At 48.3% G+C, this 20,211-nt stretch overlaps 1 protein-coding gene across 2 annotated transcripts in view; it reads right to left on the minus strand.

Moving 5' to 3' along the window:
• Positions 1-20,211, minus strand: part of RHBDL3 (rhomboid like 3) — a 66,439-nt gene that overhangs the window by 10,524 nt on the left and 35,704 nt on the right. For both annotated transcript variants that reach the window (XM_049772217.1, XM_049772207.1), the window contains 3 exons: positions 18,169-18,317; positions 13,964-14,076; positions 7,709-7,809 (listed from right to left, as the gene is read on the minus strand). In XM_049772217.1, coding sequence (XP_049628174.1) covers positions 7,709-7,809; positions 13,964-14,076; positions 18,169-18,317 — 363 coding nt within the window. The remainder of the gene's footprint in view (positions 1-7,708; positions 7,810-13,963; positions 14,077-18,168; positions 18,318-20,211) is intronic.

The following is a 20,211-nucleotide window of genomic DNA, read 5'->3' on the forward strand; positions in this document are numbered from 1 at the left end:
AGGTCCTATTCTGCCTGTCAGGCCTCAGCAAGGCTCCTCACCACTTCTAAAACTGAACCAGTGTCAGTAAAGGCTCTGTCAGCCTTCCAGCAGCTGAGTGGTTAAACCAGAAGTCTTCCCCTTTCCCACCAGCTGCCTCATTTCCCCATTCCATTATTTCTTCAATAAAATGAGCACAGTGAAACAACAGGAGTGGGGGGGGGGTGTCAGACACAGCAGTGCTGCAGTGGCAATAAGGCTGGAGGGCCTGCAGGGCGGTAGGAACACAAACCTCTGCAGCCTCCTTCACTTCATCTTTGCCCAGAGCCTCAAGTTTGCTTGTGGGTTGACAGAGACCACGGGCTGGAAGCAGCCCCTAGGCCAAAGTCCCTAAGGCAGCGCCGACTCAGAGGCTGACTCCATCTAGCAGAGCTTCCGTTCCAACAAGCCCCAGTAGAAACAGTTTCTGTCAAATGAGTTCAGGAAGCCCAGCACAGGAAATGGGACGCAATGTGATTATTCGTCCCACAAAAGGGTTTTTTTTACTTAATAAACTGAGCCTGAGAGCCGAGATTTCTCAGACCACCTCCCCTGGGCTTTGTCAATATGGTTCCATTTTCAAAAATTCAGATCACAAACATTTTAGGAAAATATCTACTGAAATGCGCCAAGAATCAGTAATTATCCAGTACATTTAAAAATGGAACCCTGGCCTGTAGGTCTCCACAAAAGGCAATTAATAAATTATTCAATTATGTGTATCTTTATACTTTGAGTGTTTGAAAAAAAAAAAAAAGCCTTTGATATCATCCAGATCTTTGGTTGAAATACTTTCTGAATTTAATCTCTTGAAAAAAATGGCAAATGTCAAGCTTTTTCTTCTTTCTCTTTTCTTCCCCTCCCTCTGCTTTTTTCCTTCCTCTCTACCCCCTCCCTCCCTTCCTTCCATCCTTCCTCCCTCCCTCCCTTCCATCCTTCCTCCCTCCCTCCCTCCCTTCTTCCATCCTTCCTCCCTCCCTCCCTCCCTTCTTCCATCCTTCCTCCCTCCCTCCCTCCCTTCCTTCCATCCTTCCTCCCTTCCTTCCTCCCTCTCTTCCTTCCTTCCTTCCTCCCTCTCTTCCTTCCTTCCATCCTTCCTTCCTCCCTCTCTTTCTTCCTTCCTTCCTCCCTCTTTCTTCCTTCCTTCCTCTCTTCCTTCCTTCCATCCTTCCTCCCTCCCTTCCTTCCATCCTTCCTCCCTCTCTTTCTTCCATCCTTCCTCCCTCCCTTCCTTCCTTCCTTCCTTCCTTCCATCCTTCCTCCCTCCCTTCCTTCCTTCCATCCTTCCTTCCTTCCATCCTTCCTTCCTTCCTTCCTTCCTTCCTTCCTTCCTTCCTTCCTCTCTTCCTTCCTCCCTCTCTCCCTCCCTCCCTCCCTCCCTCCCTTCCTTCCTCCTTCCTTCCTTCTTCCTTCCTTCCTACTTCCTACTTCCTTCCTTCCTTCCTCCCTCCCTCCCTCCCTCCCTCCCTCCCTCCCTCCCTTCCTTCCTTCCTTCCTTCCTTCCTTCCTTCCTTCCTTCCTTCCTTCCTTCCTTCCTTCCTTCCTTTCTCCCTCCCTCCCTCCCTTCCTTCCTTTCTTATGGATGATGCCAGGGACTGAACCCAGGTCTCATGATGCAAGGCATGTACTTTATCACCAAGTCTCATTCCCAGCTACTGCAAACTTTGTGAAATGCAAAGTATTTTTATAAAAAATAAGACCTATTTTTGTGGGTTTTTTTTTGGGGGGGGGTCCACATTCAGCAATGGCCAATGGGTTATTCCTGTCTCCACACTTAAAAATCACTCCTAGTGCTTGGAGGACCATATGGAATGCTGAGAATTCCATATGATTTTTCAAGGGAAATGTCCTATCTGCTATACTATTATTTTTTGTTTTGTTTTGTTTTGTTTTTGGTCACACCTGGCAGCACTCAGGGGTTACTCCTGGCTCTATGCTCAGAAATTGCTCCCGGCAGACTTAGGGGACAATATGGGATGCCGGCCGGGAATTGAACCACCAACCTTCTGCATGTAAGGCAAATGCCCTACCTCCATGCCATCTCTCCAGCCCTTCTTTTTTTTTTTTTTTTTTTTTTTCGTCCACATCCGTTTGATGCTCAGGGGTTACTCCTGGCTAAGTGCTCAGAAATTGTCCCTGGTTTGGGGAAACCATATGGGACGCCGGGGGATCGAACTGCGGTCCTTCCTTGGCTAGCGCTTGCAAGGCAGACACCTTACCTCTAGTGCCACCTCTCTGGCCCCTCTATACTATTGTTAAGCTCCAATCTATTTTTATTTAAGGCAAAATCTCCCATTTAAATTTTTTTGTTGTTATTTTTGGGTCACACCTGGCTGCGCTCAGGGGTTACTCCTGGCTCTACACTCAGAAATCGTTCCTGGCAGGCTTGGAGGACCATATGGGATGCCGGGATTCGAACCACTGACCTTCTTCATGCAAGGCAAATGCCCTACCTTCATGCTATTTCTCTGACCCCTGGCATTTAATTTTTTTAAACACATCCTGTTATGCAGGCAAATTACTACTGGTTCTGCATTCAGGGATCACTCTTAGTAGTGCTGCAGAGGGATCATGTGGGGTGTCAGAGATCAAACCCAAGTCAACTGGGTTGACAAGCGCCTTACCTGTTATACTGTCTCTCTAGCCTAGAATCTCCCATTTAACCAGATAGTCCTGAGAACAGAGATGTTTAACCTTTTCTATTAGGTATCTGAAGCAAAATGGAACTCTGTTGATTATTACCAGCACAGGTATAAGGAAAAATTTATAAAGATAAAAATTACATGTATATATAGGGGCCGGCGAGGTGGCGCTAGAGGTAAGGTGTCTGCCTTGCAAGCGCTAGCTAAGGAAGGACTGCGGTTCGATACCCCGGTGTCCCATATGGTCCCCCCAAGCCAGGGGCGATTTCTGAGCGCTTAGCCAGGAGGAACCCTTGAGCATCAAATGGGTGTGGCCCAAAAACCAAAACAAAAAAAATTACACGTATATAAATATAGTTTCTTCTTTCTGTTTGTTTCTTTTGGGGGGGGTGTGTTGGGCCACATCCAGCAGTTCTCAGGAGACTACTCCCAGCAGTATGCTTGGGGTTCACTCCTGTTCTTACTCAGAGGACTAGGGATTGAACTGGGGTCGGAGAAATAGCATGGAGGTAAGGCATTTGCCTTGCATGCAGAAGGACGGTGGTTCAAATTCTGGCATCCCATATGTTCCCTGAGCCTGCCAGGAGCGATTTCTTTTTTTTTTTTTTTTTTTTTTTTTTTTTTTGGTTTTTGGGCCACACCCGGCGGTGCTCAGGGGTTACTCCTGGCTGTCTGCTCAGAAATAGCTCCTGGCTGGCACGGGGGACCATATGGGACACCGGGATTCGAACCAACCACCCTTGGTCCTGGATCGGCTGTTTGCAAGGCAAACGCCACTGTGCTATCTCTCCGGGCCCCAGGAGCGATTTCTAAGAGTAGAGCCAGGAGTAATCCCTGAGCACTGCTGGGTGTGACCCAAAAACCAAAACACAAACAAACAACTTTATTGATTGATTCATTGATTGATTGGTTGGTTTCTGGGCCACACCCGGAAGACCTCAGAGGTCCACCTGGCTCACCACTCAGAAATTGCCTCTAGCAGGCTGGGGGGGCCATATGGAATGCTGAGAATAGAATCGGGTCCCTTCTGCTCTGCTATCTCTCTGACCCCAACCCCATTTTTTTTTTTTTTTTGGTGCAAACTCTTGTTTATTTCTTTCTTTCTTTTTTTTTGGTTTTTGGGCCACATCCGGCATTGCTCAGGGGTTACTCCTGGCTGTCTGCTCAGAAACAGCTCCTGGCAGGCACGGGGGACCATATGGGACACCGGGATTCGAACCAACCACCTTAGGTCCTGGATCAGCTGCTTGCAAGGCAAACACCGCTGTGCTATCTCTCTGGGCCCTTGTTTATTTCTTCTTTATTGGGGAGAACCACCTCTAGGGATGCTCAGGGGGCTTTCGAGAGACTGCTTAGCAGTTTCTCCTTTTGGTTCTGGCCCAGGGTCAGCCACATAAAAGGCTTTAAACCTTGTTCTTTAACCCTGTTCTCTCTCCAGCCTATGACTTTCCTTCTTCTTTCCTGCATTCACTGAGCTATTTGTCCCCATAAACATACTCACTCATATGTTGGAGGAAAGAGAGGGAAAGCAGCTTTGCGTAACCCTACAGCAAGGAATTGGGGCAGGGGGAGGAGGCAGAATTCAGAGGAAAAGTGGCATCTGGGGAAAGCTGTGGCCCTGATACAGAATGACCCACTTAAAAGGGCCATCTGTGGCAGCGTTGTACGCACAACTCGCTAATGTGTGTATGCATATGAGTTTGGCTGCATGCGTAGAACACTTGCTCAGTTGTGCACATTCACACAAACAGATCCATGTCTGCTGGATCTCTCCCAGCACTCCCAGGAAGTAGCCAATTCAGGCCATCATTTTCTATCTGTCTGGTCCTCTCCCTTCTGCTATCACCCTTCCTCTCTTAGGGGACTTGGGTGAAAAAAAAATGGAGGGTACTCAAGAATCAGGCAGCTGAGAGTGGCAGTCATAAAGAACACAATTGGGAGGGGCCAGAGAGATAGCACAGCTGTAATGTGTTTGCCTTGCATGCAGAAAGTCAGTGGTTTGAATCCCGGCATCCCATATGGTCCCCTGAGCCTGCCAGGAGCGATTTCTGAGCGTAGAGTCAGGAGTAACCCCTGAGCGCTGCCAGGTGTGACCCAAAAACCAAGAAAAAAAAAAAGAACACAATTGGGGGGCCAGATTGGAAGGATATAGGATCTTGAGAAAATAGCTGTGGCAGGGTGCAGGCGATAACAGACGTAGAGGAGGAAGGGGAAAGCAGGAGGACCCCTAAGAGAAGCAGGGCCTGAGATGGACACTGATTGTTCATCCATCTTTCATTCACCTGCAACCCAGCACTTCATCTATTGTGTGTGTAAGCCCTATACCAGGCATGGCGGAAACAGTGAACTGAGATGTGGGTTCTGCCTACACACACCCCAGCCCACAGGGTAGTGAGGTAGCTGAGCCCTGCCAATGAATCCTCCCTCTGCCACCAAACCAGAGATTTGATGGGCCTTCTAGGAGGCCAGCAGGTTGCTGCCTCTGTCTCATATCACTGGCCCTGTAGGGTGAACACATCTCTCTTACTGCACTCCGCTCAAGATGGAGAAACTGATGCAAAGAAGTCAGGGATAGAGTGTTGGAGTGGGAATCAGGTCCAGGCTGATGGAATCCCAAGACCTGTTTTTTTTTTTTTTTTTGGTTTTTGGCCCACACCCTGAGTGATGCTCAGGGGTTAATCCTGGCTATGTGCTCAGAAATCGCTTCTGGGGCCGGCAAGGTGGCGCTAGAGGCAAGGTGTCTGCCTTGCAAGCGCTAGCCAAGGAAGGACCAAGGTTTGATCCCCCAGCGTCCCATATGGTTCCCCCAAGCCAGGGGCAATTTCTGAGTGCTTAGCCAGGAGTAACCCCTGAGCATCAAATGGGCGTGGCCCAAACCCCCCCCCCCCCAAAAAAAGAAATCACTTCTGGCTTGGGGGACCATATGGAATGCTGGGGGATCAAACCTTGGTCCGTCCTAGGCTAGTGAGCGCAAGGCAGACACTTTACAGCTTGCACCACCGCTCCACCCGCCACCCCCACTCACCCCCCATGACTTGTTCTTAACTGCTTCCCTACATCGCCTTTTGGGGGAAGAGAAAGAAGTGAATGAGACACGGAAAGGTCAGGTGTTCCCCTGTGAGGGCTGGTAGAGGTAATCACACTTAAGTGGATGTCTGGAAATATGGATTTAAGTCCCACTTTCGCAATGATCTGGATTATAACTTTATGGGCATTAACCTGGAGCTCCTGCATACAAAGCACGATCTTCCCACCCCCGTCCACCCCACCTCCTTACTATGACTTTCAACAAATCACTTAACTTCTTGGAGCCTCCTTTCTTTTTTTTTTTTTTTTGGTTTTTGGGCCACACCCGTTTGACGCTCAGGGGTTACTCCTGGCTATGTGCTCAGAAATCGCCCCTGGCTTGGGGGGGACCATATAGGACGCCGGGGGATCGAACCGCGGTCCTTCCTTGGCTAGCGCTTGCAAGGCAGACACCTTACCTCCAGCGCCACCTACCTGGCCCCCGGAGCCTCCTTTCTTATTTGAGTTTTATTTCATTTTTTGTTTGTTTGATTGTTTTTTTTGGTGCCAGAGATGGAACCCTGGGTCTTGTATAAATCCAAGTAGAGTACTCTATTACTGACCTACATGCTCAGACTATTTGAGAATTGATGAGATCACCTTAAAGGCTCCTTTACTCTTTGGGGGTGGAGGGTGGGCCATACCCAGTTATGTTCAGGGTGTACTCCTGGCTCTGTGCTCAGGGATCACTCCTTGTGGATCTTAGGGAACGATATGTGGTGTTGGGTTCAAACCCTGTCAGCTCTGCACAAGGCAAATGTTTTATCTGCTAGCTATACTATCTCTCTAGCCCTAAGGATTTTCATTTTTATTTGTTTTTGAGCCATATTCGGCAGTGATCAAGAATGACTCCTAGGAGAGATAGCATAGTGGTAGGGCTTTGCATGCGGCCAACCTGGGACAGACCTGGGTTTGATCCCCAGTATCCCATATGGTCCCTAGAGTTTTCCAGAAGCAATTTCTGAGCACAGAGGCAGGAGTAAATCCTTAACTGCGACTGGGTGGTCCAAAAACCAAAAAAAAAAAAGGGGGGGGTGTCACTCCTAGCAGTGCTAAGGAAACCTTATGGGATGCAGGGAATTGAACCTGGATCAGCTGAGCTGTGTGTAATGCAAATGCCTGCTCACATTACTATCTTCATGACCCAAATTTTAATATTTTAAATTTATTTTGGGTAGTACTAGAGTGTAAAGCAGGGCCCCAAGGTATGAAGCATGTACTATACCACTAAGCTACATCCCTCAGGATACTCCCAGTTCAGTGCTTTGGGGGTCATTCCTGGCGATGCTGAGGGAACATGAGGCCAGGGCCTGAACTTGGTCCTCTTGTGTGAAAAGTACCAGTTCTAGTAAGTTGAGCTCTCTGGCCCAATCTCTAGATTTGAACACTTTTTTTTTTTTTTTTTTTTTTTGGTTTTTGGGCCACACCTGGCAGTGCTCAGGGGTTATTCCTGGCTATCTGCTCAGAAATAGCTCCTGGCAGGCACAGGAGACCATATGGGATGCCGGGATTCGAACCAACCACCTTAGGTCCTGGGTCGGCTGCTTGCAAGGCAAACGCCGCTGTGCTATCTCTCCAGCCCCTTTGTTTTGGTTTTTGGGTCACACCCGGCAGCGCTCAGGTGTTACTCCTGGCTCTACGCTCAGAAATCGTTCCTGGCAGGCTCGGGGGACCATATGGGATGCCAAGATTTGAACCACCATCCTTCTGTATGCAAGGCAAATGCCCTACCTCCATGCTATCTCTCCGGTCCCAGATTTGAACACTTTTTAAAGATACTGATTGGAAAAGAGGTAAAATCAGATTACTGACAAATTTATGGCAAAGCTGAGACTGGAGAAGAAAAATACAGGCTATGGAAGGTCCGATCTGAAATGAGTTTGCAGTCAGCTGAGCTTATGTCAGCTCCTACAGACATATATCCAGGCTGAGTGACAGCAGAGGAGAGGTGCCGAAATGCATGGTGGGACAGGAGCACTCACCATCACAATATTGGCCAGATGGGCAGAGACGAGAGCATACACCCCTCCAGAAGAGCCAACAACAGGTGCGGTCATGTCAGCCACAGACACTGCCAAAGACCCTGGACAAAGAGAGTGAGAATTCAGGAATACTGAAATCCACTTCCTATGGCAGCCCCAGATCTTGAACTGCAGCAGCCTAGGAGTAAGACTTCTTGTTCAGGCAGAAAATAGGGCCCATGGGCCTCAGTGATGGCGGACCTCAGTGAGGGCCGGCCTCACAGTACACCTCCCTCTTCACACAGTGCTCTTGGAATTATTGGACCAAGAGCAGAGGAAAGAGCTGCTGCAGAAAACAGCTATCATTTTCCAGGGTATGGGGTATTAGGAGTAGCCCAGCATTTCATATAAGCTCTCCTCCACCCTCTAGACAGGTAGGGGCTGGGAGACTCTGCAGACTCACACAGTAGCAAGAGAATAGAACTATGATTTAAATCCAAGCCAGTCTGACTCAAGCCCTGGCTCTCACAGTTATTTCCCCAGTTGATGTAAAGGTCAGCTTCTATAGGCAGATACATATGCACACATGCCTGGACACAGCACACATATACACATAGACACTACAAACATGCATGGATACAGCACACATGCTTGTCACCACCAGATCCTGTCCAGCAACACCTCTCACCTGCCTCCTGCAGAGGGGCAAGGGTTGGGGATAGAGGGCCTGCTCTGGAAGAAACATGTCCTTGCAGGGTCCCCAAGAGGTGAGAGTGATGAAGTCATGCTTCTACCTCCACCCACCCCCACTAAAGGAAGGCTGGAGACTCTTGGTCTGGGGGATGGCAAACTTTTATCCTGGGAGGGAAGTTGAGCAGAGAGGAGATGGGAAATATTCTGGTCTCATTTAAGGGTGATCAATGCTTTGGCTTCCAGGGAAGGGCACAGGAGACTAAAAATAGCTAGGAGGGAGAGCCCAGAGCTTAGAGGATGAGGTGGCTGGTCTGGGAGAGTGTACAGAAATCGTGGCCAGCAAATGCTTGCAGGCTCAGGAGCCAATTAGTCACTGCCTGGGAGGAGAAAAGACTTGGGGGGTGGGGGGGCAGGAGGCCAAATCCTGCAGGTTCTAGAGTGTGGAGGGTCTATGTATGATGCAAGAGAGCCTAAGTCCCATACACAACTCTCTCCTTTACAAGCCATGGGATTCCCGGGATTCTGCCAGTGAAGGAATCCTCAAGGTAGATTTCTGGTTTTATGGGGAATGCAATCTGTCAAGAAACGGAGTGAGAATTCCCAGGTCCTTCCCTCCCAGGGCAACTATAAATCATTTCCCTCCCCTTTCAGGATGCCCTCCAGCTTTAATTAGGTATTGATCTATTGTCAGATAACTTTCTTTTCAAAAAAAGAGGGGGGGGGGAATGCTTACCCACAGGGTCAGCCATATATAACAGAAGAAAACAAATATCTTAGGGTGGCAAACAGACAGGCAGGGGGATCTGCATGACAAAGGGTTCCCACGCTCTCCCTGAGGGCTGGCTGCATTGCAGGGCTGTTCTGGGCTGCTCAGGGCTGGCTGCCAGTCGCTGCCACCGCTCATTAATTACTGCAGGGCCCGAGGAAGCTCAGCCCTGCTGGCCTCCTTCCCCTCCGACTTGACAAACCCTCACAGCTCCCACTCCTTCATCAGCTCATTCCATCTCCCGCCACGGGCAGGGAGGCAGCAGGGAAGCCCCTAGAGTTTAACCTCAGAGCCCTGACCTTTCCCTCACCCCACTGGTGCTAGAGAAGCTGACCCCATGTGGAAGAGGCAGAAGGGGGGCGTGGCTGGCAGTCAAATGGTGCAGCCCGGTATGTTGCCCCTGAATTTCTCGAGCTTCAGTTTTCACCGCTGTGAAATGAAGTGATTTAAGGCTGCCAAAAATTTTCTTTTTTAGTTTTTTGGGTCACACTCTGTGCTTAGTGCTCAGGAAACCATGAAGTGCAATGCAAGACCCTTAACCCTTAATCCCTGTACTATCTTTTTGTCCCTACCCAACTTTGGGGGCAATGAAATCTTCTCTTCTTTCTTTTATTTTGTTTTTTGTTTTTTTGGGTCACACCCTGCATCGCTCAGGGGTTACTCCTGGCTTCACGCTCAGAAATCGCTCCTGGCAGGCTTGGGGGATCATATGGGATGCTGGGATTCGAAACGATGACCTTCTGCATGAAAGGTAAACACCTTACCTCCATGCTATTTCTCCAGCCCCTCTTTTTTTTTTTTTTTTTTTAATTTTTGGTTGGGGTCACACCTAGTAGTGCTCAGGGCTTATTACTGACTCTGAAATCACTCCAATGGAGCTTGGGAGTAGCCAAGTGTACTGGGGGTTGAACCTGGGTCAGTTTTGTGCAAGGCAAGCAGCTTAACTCCTTGTATGTACTATCTCTTGGGTCCACGAAATATACTTTTTTTGTGGGGGAGGGGGTCACACCCGGCAGTGCTCAGGCTGGCTCTGCGCTCAGAAATCGCTCCTGGCAGGCTCAGAGGATCATATGGGATGCCAGGATTCGAACCACCGTCCTTCTGCATGCAAGGCAAATGCCTTATCTCCATGCTATCTCTCAGCCCTCACTAAATATACTTTTAAAAAGAAACCTTGCCCAGATCACCTTCTCCAGGAAGTAGAACCCAGGACTGCTGGAGATTCTACTGCTAGAAGTAGAATCTGCATGGAGAGGACCTGGGGGACAAAGTGTAGCCCCTTCTTCAAAAGACAACAGACTCTAAATGCAAGGACACTGGTTTCAGATCCAGGGTCTGAGGTTCAGATGCTGTTCACATCTGCCCCTATTTGCAGCACAAAAACTAACTTCAAGAGATGGCAATTAGCCTTGGACTTGAGGGAATGGTAGAGATCAATTACCAGCATGGGCACGGATGCCCATCTCATGAATGATAAAGGCCATTCCTGCCAGGATTAATTCATCAAAGCAGGCAGGATTCCTCATCAGTGGCTACAGACATAGTGGATGATGTCAGACAAGGTCAGGTGGAATTCCATGGAGGTGGGGACAAAAGACAGGGAGAGAAGGGCATACTGTATGCATGTGCCAGTCTTCTGCACAGTGGCAGAACCTAAAGAGCTGGTCCTAGTTGGGGCCAGGGACTTTCCAAAGGACACCCTGAGTGAGTGCCAGCACTCCCAGGGATTGGTGACTCTGCCATAAAGCACAGCTTCAATCATTTTAGCTCAGAAAATTTAAAGCAGGTGTTCCCAAGAATCTTCCCTGGCTGTTCCCAAAAAAAATTCCATTGAAAATTGGCAGAACATTTACCTGTATGCAATATCAACGTTCGTATGCATACTGTCTTGTGTATTCTACAAACACCTACTGTTTATCACATGCCAAACCCTGCACTAGATTCTGGGGATAGAGCACACCTATAAAACCTAATCATCTATCATCAGAATGTTCAGGAGCATTGACGAAACTGGGTGTTTTTTGTTTGTTTGTTCTTGTTTTTTAATTTTTCGGGTACTTAAGTTGTTAGCCAGGAGAGGGCCAGAGATAGGACTTCTGGTAGGGTTTTTTTGTTTGCCTTGTATGAGGCCAGCCTCTGTTTGATCCTCAGCACCATATATAGTTTGAGAGGAGTGATCTCTGAGCATAGAGCCAGGAGTAAGCCCTAAACATAGCCAGGTGTGCCCCCAAAACAAACAAAAATTGTAAGCCAGGAGAGGCTTAAGCATTAGCCTCAAACATTGATTAGGATACTGGGAAAAGAAGGATTTCTACCTCCATTTTTTTTTCCTACCTCCATTCTAATACTTCTTTTTTTTTTTTTTTTTTGAGTTTAGAACGACATAGTGGTGCTCAGGGGCTACTCCCCTCTCTGTGCATTGGGAACAAGGTGTGTTAGTGATAGACTATGGATGTCCTCCATGCAAAGCATGTGCTCCAGCCCCTTGAAACATTTTCCCAGTCCACCTTAGTTGAACCAGCTGAGCAAACAAATCATGTCACCCCTCTGAACTGCCTGTAAAATGCAAGCCAGTACTCATATCAAAAGACTAGTATGACAAACACAGGAGATAGTACATGCGACCCCTTGCCTGCCTGCCTGGGGAGTACTGAGCATGTTCAGCAGAGAGTAGTTATGACTGTTACAAAACATGACAGCTGGGATTTAGAATATTTCCACTGGAATTAGGATGGAATTAGAGCAGAGCCAGATATCCACCAGAGTTCTTTTGATTTCTGAGCATAAAAGATCAGTACAAAGAAACAGGTTGATTTTTGATTCTCTTAACACTATAGCAGTGATTTATTCCAGTGCTTCATTTTTTTTGGTGATGGGAGGAAGAGGCACACCCCAACAGTGTGCAGGGCTTACTCCTGGCTCTTTGCTAAGGGATCACTCCTAGCAGTGCTCAGGGTATTATATGGCATGCCAGAGATCAAACCTGGGTTGGCTGCCTGCAAGGCAAGTGCCATACTCACTGTTTTCTTCCTGTGGCCCCACCTGACCTACTTGGTTGGCCCCCTAGATTTTTGGTATGGTGATATAACTCCCCATTATGTGATTGTCTCCTGTAATCCTCCTTGGAATATCCTGGGGTCATACAAGGAGTCACATGGACCCTGGTAAGAAATGCTGGATAGAACAGAGTCTTTGGGGGTCATAGAGTATCAGAATGAGCCCAGCCCCCTTCTCTCCTTTATGGCTATGTCATCTTGGGCAAGTCTTTTGGCTTCTGACCCTTAGTTTCTGTATATGCAATAGGCAGAGGATAGAGGAACCTCCCTCATGGAACTGTGAGGATTCAGTGCTGCCCACATGAGGAAGCCCCTGGATAAATACTACCTCTGGAGTCAGGGTTTGGTGTTTATAAACAGGAGATGGCACTTTGTGCAGAGAAGGGCAAAGAGGGGACAGTCATGGCAGATCCATCTGTCTCGGCCACCAGTGACATGATAGGCATTGAATAGAGGGTCCTTGGGTGTGATCAGTACCCCAGAGGGAATATAACTTCTCTTCTGCAGCCTTGCACCCTTGCATTGCTGAGGGGAGCCCCTTCAGCCTATGCACTGGAACACCTTGAAAAGAGATACCTGTGCCATCTCCCCCACACTACATGTCATCTGGCTTAGTGAGGTCTGAGTCATTCCGAATCTTATTTCTGTCTTCTGGGTTGTTGGCACTCCCATCTAATTGACTGCAAACTGCAAGTGTTACGAGTGTCTTTCCTGTTCCTCACCATTAACCATCTGGGTCTTTGGGTAGCTAGGTAGAGAAAATGTGGCCATAAATCCCCAGATGTCAGAACCTGGGACAGTGTGGGTGACTGAGTCAGTCTGCTATACAGGGATGTTCTTCAGTCCTTTGCTGGAAGACAAGGTAGGTGCCAGATTTGGGGAGAAGCCAATATAGGAGCTGCCCGAGGTGATCATGAGGTTAATCTTCATGCCCTAACCTCTGTGCCTAGGGTGGACAAGCTCTGGGGATGGTGGAATTTTGCAGCAGTGACCACCTTAGATGGGGAAGTGGGGGAGAGGAACCGGAAATCACTTCAGTTACTCAGGTTCGGGACTGCACACTGCTTACAAGACCAAGAAAAGTGGGCCCCTTTCCTGATGATGACTTGAATGCCACTCAGAAAGGATTAAGATCTTACTTAAACACACACACAAAGCTCCCTTGGGTAGAGCTGTCAAGGTAGAGAGCTGAGGCAGCAAACCTTGCAAAGAAAAAATTTTTTAAGCCAGCAATGAAACTGGACCATCACGAGGAGAGCCTGTGTTCAGAGCTGGGTTTGGGCACTTTGCCGACAGAAACCTGTTCTGCTCTCCTTAGCTCACCCTGCCTGCCTCTTCTCATCCTGTGAACAGTCACATGACACCTGTTCTTGAGGTCATGATGGCCTGCCTAGCCCCAGTTGGCACAAGCGCTCCTGATCCCTCAGCCACTCCCTGCTTAGCAAAGGGGGAGCTCTGCCACTGATAGGACCTCCCTTTGGGTATAAGTGCCTGATTGCACTGGGACTAACTACACCTTGGATGCTGCTAGAGGAAACTCTCTATGCTCTTGACTGCTCCACCTATCGCCTCCCTATCCCCCAGCAGGCAGATATCACTGGCTTCTTCCTGAACTAACCACCCAGTAAGGTTGAGAATTCACGCTCAAACAGCTGTGTTGCTGGTTAGTCTTCTGTGTTGTCCCCCCTCTTTAGTTTCTTGGGGAGATGGAGAAATCTCTCTGCAGGTCAGCCCCCAGAGAGAGAAGGCCACCCTGCTTACCTGCCACAACGCCAGCCAAATAGACGAGCCCAATGCGGGTTGCTCCATGCACCATCTCTAGGGGCACCCCCACTAGGAGTTGTAGCACCACATTGAGTCCCAGGTGTTCTACTCTGTAAGGAAAGACCACATTTATTCATTCATTCATTATTCATTCATTCACAGGTTCACTCATCAAACATGGCCAGCCAAGGTGCTGGGGATATCCTGAGCAAGACCCTGAAATTGTCTTTGAGGAACTCCCTGTTGGTTGAATGGGAGAGGAAATGACGAACATAGACAAATCATTTGGGAAAGGGCACTCCTAAGCTTCTTCCTCTGCCCCCTGTCTGCTGGGACAGAACATACGTGCAGGACCCGGGCAGAGCCTGGCAGTACTTACACTTGCCACAATGATAGGGAAAAATCATGGTTGCATTCCAGCACCCCGTTAGTTGAAACATGAGCAACTAAGGTTCAGAGAGAGGCACTGAGCGGCTTAAAGACAACAGTTTAGGGGCCGGGCGGTGGCGCTGGAGGTAAGGTGCCTGCCTTGCCTGCGCTAGCCTAGGACGGACCGTGGTTCGATCCCCCGGCGTCCCATATGGTCCCCCAAGAAGCCAGGAGCAACTTCTGAGTGCATAGCCAGGAGTAACCCCTGAGCGTCACAGGGTGTGGCCCAAAAACCAAAAACCAAAAAAAAAAAAAAAAAAAAGACAACAGTTTATTAGTGGTCCACCCACGTGCCAGCCCAGGTCTGAGAGGAGCAGGGCTATCTGCCTTCCCAGGCAGGGCAGTCTCTCTCTAACTGGTACTTCCAAGAGCTCCGGGTGGTGAATTGGCTAACTTGCTAGTGGAGGGAACAGTTGTGAGAACGGATTGCTCTTGAATTGCACTGAGAAGTCACAAAGCTCTGTGAGCAAAAACTCCTATTTGCTGGAGTTCCTCAAGAAGACTATCACTAAGCCAGAGGGAAGGCTCAAATGGGTCCTATCCCTGGCATCATGTCTTCCCAAGTGATCTGGGAGTAACCCCAGAGCATGACTAGGTATGCCCCCCCCCCACTCAAAAACATGCCCCCAAACTATAGTATCAACAATCCAAGGAGGAAAGTTCTGTTTTTTTCTAAATTTAGGCATGATGGTTTTGGAGTGATAGCATAGTAAGTAAGCATTTGCTTTGCACTTGGCTGACCAGAGTTTGATCTATGGAAGGTCCATAAGGTCCCCTGAGTCCACCAATAGTAATTCCTGAGGGCAGAGCCAGGAGTAGCCTCTTACCACTGTATTTTCCCCTCACCCCCAAAGAATACATTTAGGCATGATGATTTGCAATGGTATTCCTTGAGAAAGGTATTCCTTGAGAAAGGTATTTTCAATAAATATCATACCTTTACAGATGGGAGAATTTTTTTTTGTTTTTGTTTTTGGGCCACACCCAGTGCTCAGGGGTTACTCCTGGCTGTCTGCTCAGAAATAGCTCCTGGCAGGACCGGGGGACCATATGGGACACCGGGATTCGAACCAACCACCTTTGGTCCTGGATCAGCTGCTTGCAAGGCAAACACCACTGTGCTATCTCTCCGGGCCCACAGATGGGAGAATTTGTATCCCGTTTGTAGACAGTGAAACTGGTGGTTTGTAGCTAATCACCTTAAGTACACACCCTGTTTTAACATCCAGAGCACACACCCTACTTCCTCTAATCCCTATAACCTACATTCTCTAAACACAGAAGCACACACCCTTTCTTTTGGTGGTGGTGGTGGGGGTGTCATACCCAGCATCACTCAGGGGTTACTCCTGGATCTACCCTCAGAAATCGCTCCTGGCAGGTTCGGAGGGGCCATATGGGATGCCTTTGTTTCGAAATATTGACCTTCTGCATGCAAGGTAAATGTCTTACTTCCATGCTATCACTTCAGCTCCACGACACCCTTTTTTTTTTTTTTTTTTTTGGTTTTTGGGCCACACCCGGTGACGCTCAGGGGTTACTCCTGGCTATGTGCTCAGAAGTCGCTCCTGGCTTGGGGGACCATATGGGACGCCGGGGGATCGAACCGCGGTCCGTCCTAGGCTAGCGCAGGCAAGGCAGGCACCTTACCTCTAGCGCCACCGCCTGGCCCCACGACACCCTTTTTTAATCCCCTCTCACATCTAACCAGATTGGCTGACACAGAGTCCACCCTTTACTCTCCCCTAATATAAATATCTATTTCCCACCTACAAAAACTGAGTTACTCTTCAGAAGTGGCTGGCGAATGCTTTCTTTTTTTTTTTTTTTTGGTTTTTGGGCCACACCCGTTTGACGCTCAGGGGTTACTCCTGGCTATGTGCTCAGAAATCGCCCCTGGCTTGGGTGGACCATATGGGACGCCGGGGGATCGAACCGAGGTCCTTCCTTGGCTAGCGCTTGCAAGGCAGACACCTTACCTCCAGCGCCACCTACCCGGCCCCGCGAATGCTTTCTTATGAGTTCTCTACTTGCCTGAGATCTGAACTCACCAGTGACTTCTACATCTTGGGATCTGACCTTACCAGATTCATTTACAGTGCTTGATCCCATTTCTGTCTTTGCTCTGGCCACTAGGAAGCTCAAAAAAAAATTGTGAACTTGGGGTTGGAGAGATCGCACAGAGGTAGGGCATTTGCCTTGCAAGTGGCCAACCCTGGACCAACAATTGGTTCAAATTCCAGCATCCCAAATGGTCCCCCATGCCTGCCAGGAGCAATTTTTGAGCACAGAGCCAGGAGTAATTCCTCAGAGCTGCCGGGTGTGCCCCCCCACCAAAAAAATTGTGAACTACCTCTAAAATAATAGAATTAGGGCTGGAGAGAGAGGACAGGAATTTAACCACTTCAATTCTTAGTTTCACACGATCTTTTACCTGGAATGATCCCGAAGCACAGACCCAGGAATACTTCCTGACTAGCTCTAAGTGTGGCCGAAGCCACTGCCAAAAAGAAAATATACAATCACTTGTGTATATATGTGTTAATCTCAACTGCTTTGGCATTTTCCTTCTCCTATTTTTCCAATCTCATTAATCCTTCAAACATTGATTCATACCAATAGTCAGCTGCACCATTAAAAATCTGATTAGGGCTGGAGAGATAGCACAGCAGTAGGGTGTTTGCCTGCATGCAGCCAACCAGGGACTGATCCGGATTCTGATCCGGATTTGATCCCTGGGATCCTATATGGTCCCCTGAGCCTGCCAGGAGCAACTTCTGAGCTTAGAGCTAGGAATAACCCCTGAGCATCACCAGGTGTGGCCCCTCCAAAAAAAGAAAAGGACAAAAATATGCTTAATTATAAAAAACCCAGTTCAGAGTGATAGTGTAGCAGGTAAGACATTTGCCTTACACGAGGCCAACCTCGGTTCGATCCCGGCATCCCATATAGTTCACCCAGCCTACCAGGAGTGATTCCTGTGTATGGCTGGTGTGACCCAAAAACAAAACAAAAATAATCCCTTATGCAAAACAATTCCTTATTGTGCTCTTGGGAAGTGCTCAGAGGCTACTCTCAGATTAGTGTTAAAAGATCTACCTGGGGGGCCGGAGTCGTGGTGCTAAACGTAAGGGGCCTGCCTTGCAAGTACTAGCTTAGGATGGACCTCGGTTTGATCCCCTGGCATCCCATATGATCTCCCAAGCCAGGCACGATTTCTGAGCGCATAGCCAGGAGTAACCCCTGAGCATCATCGGGTGTGGCCCAAAAAACCAAAGAAAGATCTACGTAGGGGGCTGGAGCATTGGCTCAAGCGGTAAGGCATCTATCTGCCTTGCAAGTGCTAGCCTAGGATGGACTACAGCTCTATCCCCCGGCGTCCCATAAGGTCCCCTAAGTCAGGAGCAATTTCTTTTTTCTTTTTTTATTTTTTGGTTTTTGGATCACACCCGGCGGTGCTCAGGGGTTACTCCTGGCTTTACGCTCAGAAATTGCTCCTGGCAGGCTCGGGGGACCATATGGGATGCCGGGATTTGAACCAACCACCTTAGGTCCTGGATCGGCTGCTTGCTATCTCTCTGGCCCCTCAGGATCACTTTTATTTGTTTTGGTTTGGTCCTCAAAATAGGAACCATATGTGGTGCTGGGGATCAAACCTGGACCCGTCATGTACAAGGCAAGAACCCTACATGTTGGACTAATCTCTCTGAGCCCAGGATCACTTATGTCTGTACTGGGACTCTGGACTAGATTTCTAAAAGAAAAGTACTCACCCTGCGTGCATGAAGATATAGGTTAGGTAGCGCCAAGCCTGTTCTCGGAGCTGTGGGTGGTAAACCAGGGCATTCTTCAGGTAGTGCGGATGGGTCACTTGCAGCACAAACTGATCCAGCGACACCCCGTTGTAGAGGAAAAAGGCCACCTAGACAGATGTGAGTGTGGAACAGAGAGGACCTGTTATTAGGTGTGAGACTGCCTCCAGCCCCTCAGGTGTAGCCATCCTAGAAAATGTCCTGATTCCTTCTCTGACTGAGGGAGACCATAGCTAACACCCAACCTTGCTTTTTTTTTCTTTTTTCTTTTGATTTTTGGGCTACACCCGGTGATGCCCAGGGGTTACTCCTGGCTATGTGCTCAGAAATTGCTCCTGGCTTGGGGATGCCTGAGAATCGAACCAGTGGTCCATCCTGGGTTACCTGTGTACAAGGTAAATGCCCTACCACTGTGCCATTGCTCCAGCCTCCTAACTTTGCTTTCTTTCAGACATTTCTGTTTCATTATTTTGTGTTAAACAGGTACTTAACAGTCAGCTGTTCCTTACTCACACTTCCTCCATGCAATTCACTGCCACTACTCTGTTTTCAGTCATTCTGCTTCTGGACTTACTCATGTGGAGTCACAGCATTTTCATATTTGCAGAAGGCATATTTCATCATCATTTACCTATGCTTAGTAACTATCAAAATTTCTTCAGGGGCCAAACAGATAGTACAGCAGATAAAGCATTTGCTTCCTTTGAGGCCAACTCAGTCCCTGATATCTCTATGGTTCCATGAATCCACCAAGAGTAATTTTTTGGGGGAGGGGTTTGGGTCATACCTGGCAGCAATCAGGGGTTACTCCTGATTCTACACTCAGAAATCACTCCTGGCAGACTCGGGGGAAGCATAGGGGATGCCAGAATTCGAACCACTGTCTTTCTGCATGCAAGACAAATGCCCTACCTCCATGCTATCTCTCCAGCCCTTTTTTTTTTCAGGAGTAATTCTTTTTTTTTTTTTTTTTTTTTGTTTTTTGGGTCACACCCGGCAGTGCTCAGGGGCTGGCTACTCCTGGCTCTATGCTCAGTAATCACCCCTGGTAGGCACAGGGGACCATAAGGGATGCCAGGTTTGAACCACTGTCTTCTGAACGTAAGGCAAATGCCTTACCTCCATGTTATCTCTCCAGCCCCTCAGGAGTAATTCTTGAGTGTAGAAGTAACCTCTGAGCACTGTCAGATGTGGCCCCAAAACAAATAAAACTTTTCTTTCTGTAGGGCCAAGTAATAGTACAGCATGTAGGGCATTTGCCTTCCATGACACCAACCTGGGTTCTATTTCTGATATCTCTAAGGTCCTCTGACTATACCAGGAGTAATTCTGAACACCTCCAGGTGTGACTCCCAAACAAAAACAAACAGAATCTTTCTTCAAGGCTGGCTAATACTCATGGCATCATTATTCCATACTTGATCTGACCATGCTTTGCTAGACACTTAGGATGCTTCCACCTCTCACTATTGTGACTAGTGCTGCTACAGATAAGGGTGTACAAATAACAATTTGAATTCCTATTTTCAATCTTTTTTGTTTGTTTTGGGGCCACATGAGGTGATGCTCGAGGGTTACTTACTCCTGGCTTTGTGCTCAGAACTTACTCCTGAGGACCATATGGGATGCTTGGAATCGAACCCAGGTTGGCTGAGTGCAAGGCAAATGCCCTATCTGGTGTGCTATCAGTCTGGCTCCTCCAATCCATTTGAATATCTATCTGTAATAGAAGCTTCTATTTAGATCACAAGATAATTATATGTTTAATTTTTTGCTGTTGTTTTTTTTGTTGGTTTGTTTGTTGGTTTGGTTTTTGGGCCACACCCAAATCCAGTAATTACTCCTGGCTCTGTGCTCAGAAATCAATCCTGGCAGGCTAAGGGGACCATGTGGGATGCCGGAAATCGAACCCAGGTCCATCCTGGGTTGGCCGCATGTAAGGCAAATGTCCTACTGCTGTGCTACCTCTCCGGCACCTGCTGTTGTTTTTGACAGTGTTCAGGG

The sequence above is a fragment of the Suncus etruscus genome, chromosome 1, assembly GCF_024139225.1.
Source record: "Suncus etruscus isolate mSunEtr1 chromosome 1, mSunEtr1.pri.cur, whole genome shotgun sequence".
NCBI classification, from domain to species: domain Eukaryota; kingdom Metazoa; phylum Chordata; class Mammalia; order Eulipotyphla; family Soricidae; genus Suncus; species Suncus etruscus.